This window comes from Mus musculus, chromosome 7 (genome assembly GCF_000001635.26).
Source record: "Mus musculus strain C57BL/6J chromosome 7, GRCm38.p6 C57BL/6J".
NCBI lineage: Eukaryota > Metazoa > Chordata > Mammalia > Rodentia > Muridae > Mus > Mus musculus.
In genome coordinates, this window is record NC_000073.6 from 13,130,824 (window position 1) to 13,140,522 (window position 9,699).

The 9,699-nt window shown below is 41.7% G+C and overlaps 1 protein-coding gene across 1 annotated transcript; it reads right to left on the minus strand.

Moving 5' to 3' along the window:
* Positions 1–647: 647 nt before the first annotated feature.
* On the minus strand, positions 648–1,535 carry Vmn1r87 (vomeronasal 1 receptor 87). The gene has a single exon (NM_134227.1). It carries the CDS (start codon positions 1,533–1,535, stop codon positions 648–650), a length of 888 nt encoding a protein of 295 aa, NP_598988.1.
* Positions 1,536–9,699: the final 8,164 nt, after the last annotated feature.

The window sequence follows — 9,699 nt, forward strand, 5'->3', positions numbered from 1 at the left end:
CAGTTCTTATTTTTTTTAACTTTTTTTGTTCAGTTATTAATTTTTTGAATATAGTATCTAGAACCCTTAGGACATATTTTTTCAAATTTATAAAATTTCCCCGGTGAAGTACAATTTTATAGAATAAGATCAATCATAAATGTAGAAGCAAATTTTCTACTCTCTATATTTGAAAGAGTTCAAACAAGCAAATAAAGTTAAGTTTAATACCATATACACTCAACATAAAACTTAAACAGATAAGCATATGAAAATTTTGTTATTAGCCTTTGTTCTTTTGACATTAAGGTTTAAAAGTCTCATGCTAAAGCACCAGGTCTAAAAGAACTCTAGGTGAGGGGCTAGAGAGATGGCTCAGAAGTTAAGGGCACTGGTTGTTCTCCCATAGAACCTGAGTTCAATTATATGCCCAGAACTCACATGGCAGCTCACAACTGTCTACAATTCCAGTTCCAGGGACTCTGACTTTCACATATTAAGAAAAGATAAGAAATCAATTATAAAAAATCCTACATGAAGCCCTGTCTTAATAAAAAGCATTATTAGTCAATTCCTACTACCTGGATATTATATACTCAGGCATGCTATGGCTATTTTGCTCATGTGGTAAGGAATTTGCTTAGGCGGGGTCAGTGTGTAGTGTTAGATTAGCAGTGGCATCCTCTTGCAAAAAAGGTACATTTAAAGTTTGAAAATGAAGAAATAAATTTGGAAATAAGTTTCCTATTGTTCAACAGAACATAAGGGCAGACAGTTGGGTAGCCTGATGATAAAACTCCACCAATCAGATCCAATACTGGGTTGCTCTTGGGTTGGTAAAGTGAATAGAAGGTGACAAAGGTATTTGAACAATAAAAAAACATGAAAAAAGCCACAAGCAGAAGGATGCTGTGGGTGGCTCTCTTTTCAGAAGATGCATGGAGAGAGACACTGAAACTGTGGACATGCCGTGTACTCCTATTGTGTCTGAAGAGGAGGCTCACCATGTAGAGGCTGGACCATATCATGAGAAACACAAACAGGACGTCTCTAATTATTAGTGCAGTTACAAGTGACTTGGTGGTGTGGTGGCGAACCTGGCTACTTCGGCAGTATATCTGGGAATACTTTGAATCCACAAAAGTGAAGTTGATTTTTCCCTTTATGTTTTCAACCATGGGAAGATAGAGAAATGTGTTGATGATCCACATGATGAGGAATAAGGGAAAAATGCATGACTCAAGCTTGGATTTAAGCCATGCCCACTTGGAATGTTTAGAACTGAGAGTGATGGCTTGAAATACACTTAGTAGCAAGATAGTACAGAGGGAAAGGCCCCTAGTAACACTGTATGCATACAAAACTGCCTTACATACAACATCATGGAAAAGGATCCTGACTGCAAAGGATCTCATGACATCTGGCATCAGCTTGAACATGATGCTCAAAACATTGACAAGCATTAGATGTGTGAAGATCATATCTACGGGCTTCTTCTGATGAGGCTGAACTAAAAAGATGTACATGTATAGTATGAAGAGGAGCAAGTTTCCCATGAGTCCAATGAAAACTTCTGACAGGAGGAAGAATCCAGAAATTTTTTCTTAGATACATTATCTTAATGAAGTCTTCATTGTTCTGCTAGGATAAGGCAAACCAAGCAAATATACATGCATGATGTTGTGATGTTAAAATCAATAGACTAGGTTGATGAATATAGTGATTGACAAATAAGCACCAGGAGACTGTAGCGAAATGTGCACTATGGATTAGCGGGGACCCTTCCCGGAACTGGATTCCATTATTTCTGAGAGCCTGAGGGTAGAAAAGTCAGGGTTAAGGAACTCATATTGAACCCTGCCCCACACCCAGCACTTTAGAGCTAGAACCAGGATACATTTTAATCATATGATTAAATAGGCATTGTAAAGAACTTAAAAGCTAAACATTGAGAAGACAATCCATTTTAAAAAATGGTACAGATTTCTTTTTCTTTTATGGTGACCTCTTTCAATTGGTAATTTTATTTATTTACATTTCAAATGGTATCCCCATTCCCAGTTTCCCCTCCACAAGCCGCCTATCCCCTCCTCTCTCTCTTTGCCTCTATGACGGTGATCCCCCCCTGCCTCAGCAGCCTAGCTTTCTCCTAATCTGGGTCATCAAGCCTCCACTGGACCAAGGGGCTCCCCTCCCAGTGATGCCAGATAAGGCAATCCTCTGCTACAGATCCAGCTGGAGCCATAGGTACCTGCTCTGTACTCATTAGTTGGTGGTTTAGTCCCTGGGAGCCTGGTTGGTTGTCACTGTGCTTCCTATGAGGTTGCAAACCCCTTCAGCTCCTACGGTCCTCGCCCTAACTTTTCCATTGGGGTCCCTATGCTCAGTCCATGTTTGGCTGTGTACATCCACATCTGTATTGGTCAGGAATTGGCAAATCCTCTCAGGAGACAGCTGTATCGGGCTCCTGTCAGCAAGCACTTGGCATCTGCAATAGTGTCTGGGTTTGGTGTCTGCATGTGGGATGGATCACCAGTTGGGGCAGTCTCTAGATGCCCTTTCCCCCAGTCTCTGCTCCACTCTTTGTCCTATACTTCCTTTAGACAGAAGCAATTCTGGGTTGAAATTTTTGGAGATGGGTGGGTGGCACCATCACTCACCCTGGGGTCCATGGCTAACTTCTGTATGCGGTTTCTTCAGATCCCTTCCCCTTTTTGGGGTATTTCAGCTAATGTCATCCCTATGGTGTCCTGGGAAGCTCATGCTTCCCTTGCATCTTCTCTTTGCTACCCCCAGTTTCCCATTCCCCATTGCAACACTCCTCTGTTTAATTTCCTGACCTCTGTACATCTCCTCCATCGCCTCTCATATCTGATTCTTCCCCTCTTTTCCCCCTCCCCTTTTCTCTTCCTTCCAAGTCCCTTCCATCCTCTAGTTCCCTTGATTGTTTTGTTCTCCCTTCTAAGTAGGACTGAAGCATCCACACTTTGGTCTTCCTTCCTCTTGAGCTAAATGTGATCCATAAGTAGTATCGTGGGTATTCCACGGTGTTTGTCTGGTATCCACTTATCAGGGAGCACATACCATGTGTGTGTTCTTGTTTTAGGATGAAATGTACTATAGTTATCTGTTAAATCAGCTTGGGCCATAACTTCTCTTATGTTCACTGTGTCTTTGTTTAGTTTCTGTTTCCATTATCTGTCCATCGATGAGAATGGTGTGTTGAAGTCTCCCACTATTAATGTATGAGGTGCATGTGTGCTTTGAGTAAAGTTTCTTTTATGAATATGGGTACTCTTGTATTTGGTGCACAGATGTTTAGAATTAAGAGTTCATCTTGGTAGACTTTTCCTTTGATGAGTATGAAGTGTCCTTCCTTTTTTTTTTTTTTTTTTTTGATAACTTTAAGTTGAAAGTTGATTTCACTTGATATTAGAATGGCGACTCCAGCTTGTTTCTTGGGACCATTTGCTTGGAAAATTGTTTTCCAGTCTATTACTCTGAGGTAGTGTCTGTCTTTGTCCCTGAGGTGGGTTTCCTGTATGGAGCAAAATGCTGGGTACTGTTTATGTATCCAGTCTGTTAGTCTGTCTTTTTATTGGGGAATTGAATCCATTGATGTTAAGAGATATTAAGGGCTGGGCTTTGGTGGCACACACCTTTAATCCCAGCACTTGGGAAGCAGAGGCAGGTGGATTTCTGAGTTCCAGGCCAGCTTGGTCTACAGAGTGAGCTCCAGGCCAGCCAGGGCTACACAGAGAAACCCTGTCTCAAAAAACCAAGAAAGAGAGAGAGAGAGAGAAAGAGAGAGAGAGAGAGAGAGAGAGAGAGAGAGAGAGAGAGAGAGAGAGAGAGAGAGAGAGAGAGAGAGAGAGAGAGAAAGAGAGAGAGAATATTAAGGAATAGCGATTGTAGCTTCCTGTTATTTTTGATGTTTTATTATGTTTGTGTGGCTATTTTGGGTTTATTTTAAGAAGTTTTTTTTTTTTTTTTCTTTTTCTAGAGTGTAGTTTCCCTCCTTGTGTTGGAGTTTTCCATCTATTCCTATCCTTTGTAGGGCTGGATTTGTGGAAAGATATTGTATAAATTTGGTTTTGTCATGGAATATCTTGTTTTTTCCACCTATGGTAATTGAGACTTTTGCTGGGTATAGTAGTCTGGGATGTCATCTCTGTTCTCTTAGGGTCTGTATGACATCTGCCCAGGGTCTTCTAGCTTTCACAGTCTCTGGTGAGAAGTCTGGTGTAATTCTGATAGCTCTGCTTTTATATGTTACATGACCTTTTTCTGTTACTGAATTTAATATTCTTTCTTTATTTTGTGCATTTGGTGTTTTGACTATTATGTGATGGGAGAAATTTCTTTTCTGGTCCAGCCTATTTGAAGTTCTGTAGGCTTCTTATGTTCATGGGCACCTCTCTCTCTCTCTCTCTCTTAGGTTAGGGAAGTTTTCTTCTATAATTTTGTTGAAGATATTTACTGGCCCTTTAAGTTGGGAATCTTCATTCTCTTCTATACCTATTATCCTTAGGTTTGGTCTTCTCATTGTGTCCTGAATTTCCTGGATGTTTTGGTCTAGGAGCTTTTCACTTTTTGCATTTTCTTTAACTGTTGTTTCAATGTTTTCTATGGTATCTTCTGCACCTGATATTTTCTCTTATATATCTTATATTCTGTTGGTGATAGTTGCATCTATGGCTCCTGATCTCTTTCCTAGGTTTTCTGTCTCCAGTGTTGTTTCCCTTTGTGATTTCTTTATTGTTTCTATTTCCATTTTTAGATCTTAGATAGTTTTGTTCATTTCCTTCATCTATTTGATTGTGTTTTCATGTAATTCTTTAAGGAATTTTTGTGTTTCTTCTTTAAGGGCTTCTACCTGTTTTGTTTATCTGTGTTCCCCCTGCATTTCTTTAAGGGATTTATTTATGTCCTTCTCAAAGTTCTCTATCATCATCATGAGATACTATTTTACACCAGAGTCTTGCTTTTCTGGTGTGTTGGGGTATCCAGGGTTCACTGTGGTGGGAGAACTGGATTCTGATGATGCCAAGTAGCCTTGGTTTCTGTTGCTTACATTCTTGCCCTTGCCTCTTGTGATCTGTTTATCTCTGGTGTTAGCTGGTCTTGCTGTCTTTGACTGTGGCTTGTCTCTCCTGCAAACCTGTGTGTTGGTACTCCTGAGAGAACAGTTCTCTTCAGGAGGAATTTGTGTATGGAGAGCTATGGCACAGGGTCAGCTCCAGGGTGCAGACAAAAACCAGAAGGTTCCTATCCCTGGCTGTCCCTTTGTTCCTGTGTCCTGATGGCTTTGGGTGGGTCCCTCTTGGGCCAGGAAGTTGAGCAAATTTGGTGGTCTTACTTGTGCTCACAGGTGTGTTGGCACTTCTGGGAGACCAGCTTTCTCCCAGTGGTATTTGGGTCTAAGAGAATTATGGCACAGGGTCAGTTCCAGGTACAGATGGAAAATCAGAAGGATCCTGTCCACCAATATAGATTTCTTTAAAACTGAAAGAAAATATCTTAGAAAACCTTTTAAAAAATGTTCAGCATCGTTAGTCACCAGGGAAATGCAAATTAAAACTACTTTGAGATTTCAACTTAGCCCAGTTAGAATGGTCAAGATAAATAAAATAAATGTTAGCACAGGCTGGGGATGATGCAGGGAGAGGGTGGAAAGGAGAAGTGGTAGACTCACTATAGAAATCAGTGTGGCAGTTCCTCAGGGAGCTGGGAATAAATCTACCACAAGACCAAGCTATTCCCCTCTTGGGTATATACCCAAAGGACTCTAATATTTATCACAGAGACACTTGCTCATCCGTGTTCAGTGCTACTCTGTTTGTAATAGCCAGAAATTGGGAACAGACTAGAGGCCCATCACCTGGTGTGAAATATATATATATAAAATGAAGTCTGAAGGTGAATGCAGGGCCTGCAAGCAATCATCCTGAGTGAAGTAACTCTGTCCCAGAGAGATAAACACTGCATGATCTCTCCATGTGGATGCAGGCTTTGCTATTGCCCTTGTACTTCCTCTCTAAACAAATATATTCTTAGTTCACATTTCTATAGATCATTATAGCACAGAACATGCATGTGAGTAGCTCTAACCTTGGTTGGAACTCTATTACAAAACTCTGTTAGGATAAGAGTCATTTCAACTATTACCTATCTAACCTATCCAGGTACAGACTTTTATCTCCCTGCCACTAACTTTACTTTCTGAGCAAAATGTAAGTGTTTGGAACAATGAGGTCCCCACAACTTGTAAAGGTTACTGAAATAAAGATGGTAAAACTATGCCTAACAATCCAACTGTACAAAACAAAATCTTAACCAAAGAAATTTCTGGACAAACCAGTATTCATGCCATGAAAGAGAAACTGGGTCTGATCAGGAACTGAAGTGTCTTGCCAAATAATGGCATACATTATATGCCAACATGCAAGGGTGGTATTTGGTATGCGTTTATGAGATATCATTTTGGTATTCTCAAGCATAGTACCAATGAAACTGATACACGTTGAGGGAATACAGGCATGAAAATTTGCATTGATCCTGAAGTGTCCTGAGAGATAAAAACAATGAGATGTAGTTAGAGAGTGGTACCTCTTTGCACACAAAAGCAGCACTGCTGACTCTATGGCTGGGGGGGGGGGGCATACAGCAGCTCAGTGGCTCTGTTCCAAGTTAGCTGAGCTGTGTGCTGGTGCCAATCAAGGCCATATAAGCATTCCAGTGCAACCTTAACCACACAGGCTCAGTTACATGCTCACCATATGCAGGGTGAAATCTAAACCCTTAAGCAGATCCTTATTCCAAGGCTGGCTTTTCAGATCAAGATCCTAGATCTGACCATGTGACCAAACAGGGACCAGGATTGACCCAAATATGTTGAAGCCCCTGGCCACAAGACAGACAGGGTAAGTTCTTTGTACAAACTATGTCACATCCATGAGACCCAGGTCCACTGTCACTCAGCTATGAATGGGGAGGGAACTAATCCACCCAGAATACTTTCAGTAAAAGTTTAGAATGCTGGAAATGGCCTTGGCCTCTTCTATGCACAGATTTCAGCACAAGCCAATATACACAATCCATAATCAGAAAAACAGATGGGAGACTGGCCTTGCTGTATGGATGTGCCTTGGGTCTGGATGCATCATAAGTGCAAATGTCAAAGCAGCAAGGGCTGTGGAGACAAAGCCAGAGGCTGCATCTCTGTACATCCTCTGAATAAACAGACTAAGACATAACTGTAACCTTCCCTACCATTCACTGCCTGGAATTGCAGAGTCAAAGAAACGTGAGACCTTTGCCTTTAAGCTGGGTGCAGTTCTAATGAAAGGACTGCCAAGAAAGAGGCCACATGGAGACAAGGCTCTCTACTTCCACTGTCCCCGGACCTGACAGGGGCCATAGGTGATGCACAATTGTTCTATTTCAGGTTAAGATGATCTGGCTGTAAATCACTGCATCTGCTGCTGGTGTTATCCCTCCCCACCCGACACACTGCAGTAGGAAACATAAACTCAGCTGAAGACAGCAAACTGGACAGACATGATTACAATACAAGAGGCAAAATGGATAGAGAAAATGAGAGTTAAAAACCCGAGAGAAAAATATCCACCCCAACAGTGTGCAAATACACACACACACACACACACACACGCAGAGAGAGAGAGAGAGAGAGAGAGAGAGAGAGAGAGAGAGAGAGAGAGAGAGAGAGAGACTCAAGCACACCCACACACACCTGCACACATGTATGAGAAAACATTCACTGTCATCGCAACTTCAAATAGAACAGTGTACCACCAGGATCAAGGAAAAGAGGAGTTGAAATTTACTAAAATTTACCATTACTAAATTTACCATTCCGGAGTCCCGGTGTACAGAGGATCCATGACCTTGTGCAGGACCCAAATTGATGAAAGAAGTAAGCAGACCATTTCAGACCCCAGGTGAGAAAGCTGGCAGAGTGGGTGAAAGGCTCAGAAATCTGAGAGGGTAATTAAAGACACAAAGGAGAAAGTTGGCAAGGAAATTAGAACTCTGGGAGCAAACAGAAATTCTGCAGATGACAGAGCCATTCAATCAGTTATGAAGCATGACTGAAAACTGAAACAGATGAGACCAAGCCAAGGAATTTGTAGGCTGGAGGATGACATCAAGAATGAGGTATATGTTAAGAAAGGAAAAAGCATGTCCAGATCTGTGGGATACACTCGACCAAAGCAAGGTGAGGTAGATCAAGGTGAGAGAAATTCTATAGGCACTGACAAGTTAACCAACAGAGCTAGAGCTGATGCTTCCCAAACCTACAGAAGAAATGATAGTCCAAACACACTTGAATAGACATGACCAGAGAGGAGCCACACAAAGACACCATAGTCAAGATATGTAAAAAACATGAACCCCAGAACCAGTCTTACATGTTATAACTGTAGATTTCTGACCCTCCCTCCAAGACAGCCCTGAGAGAATGATATCAGCTGGCAGATCAGCAACCTCAAAAGCCAGGAGAGATCGAAATGAGAGATTCATAGCTGTGATAGTAACTGGCCTTTCAACCACAGCTGCTGTGCCCAGCACAGTACTCTTCCATTTGGTGGTAATGCCAGTGCCTGTCAGGACAAGCACAGATCAACACAGTCTGCAGTGCTAAGGTGGCAGCTCAGAACTTAGTTGTAACATTCCTGACCACACTGGAAAGAGGACATGCTTTAAGAGGGATGACTGGAGAAAGAAGCTTGAAAGTCGTCAGCACAGTGTGAGACTGTGCACTGCCCTGGACAGGGGAAACAGTATCTGCAATCAAACGTAGATGGCAGAGGGCCAATGCAAATACTTGTGAAAAGATGAGAAGATGGGGTTCTACACGAGTACATCTAGAATACATGCTAGAACACATACTAAAATAAAGAATAGAAAATGGTAAATGTTTGTGAACGTAAAGAGATGTAGAGAAAATAAAAATGAGGGAATATATTTGGTAGGAGACAGGAGACAAAATATCTGATAAGATCCTGGTCTGCACAAGGAGGCTGGGAGATGGACATTGACAGGGTCTTCATACCTTTCTGTCAGTCTCAGGCTAGGGTGTTGTGGCATCCTCATTGGATGTGACTCCATCCCACAGACAGGTGTGCTGGGAAGGCTTCCTAAACACACCCATAGCTAAACTGCCCACAGAATGTATCCTTCCAATTGACTTGCCCCAATCCTCAATGTTACCTGAGGTATTGATGGCCTTGTTTTAGTGCATCCTTTTGGGGCACTCAGAGGAATAATATATCAGTCTTCCACCTTTAAAATGAGTCTCCTGGTGAACTTATTAATCAGACTAAGCCAGGTGCCTTTGAGGACGTACCTTTCCCCAAGTTGAGCTACACCAGAGAGTCCACTCTGGGAACTGAAAAGTCATTAAAAGTTAGTTCTTCTGTAGTGGTGGATGTCATCACAGCCATTCAAGCAGGCTGAGCAGTGAACAGGACTCCAGAGAGCACACTCTCTGTTCCATGGGAAACCATCATGTCTCCTACTCCCACAGTGTGCTTTGAACTTTTCTGTACTCCACAGAGGCTATGATGCCAGATGGTGAATTTTACTTTTGCCCACCATACAGGGATTAGTCATTGCTATAAGACACTTTGTTTCACCTAGACTCTTATTTGAAATTCCTTCCTAAGATAATAAGGTACTTATCTATTTTTGTGTTAA

What these genes read in the sequence shown, in the direction of transcription:
- Vmn1r87 (NM_134227.1), bottom strand. Translation starts at nt 1,535, where the DNA reads ATGGGAAACTTGCTCCTCTTCATACTATACATGTACATCTTTTTAGTT.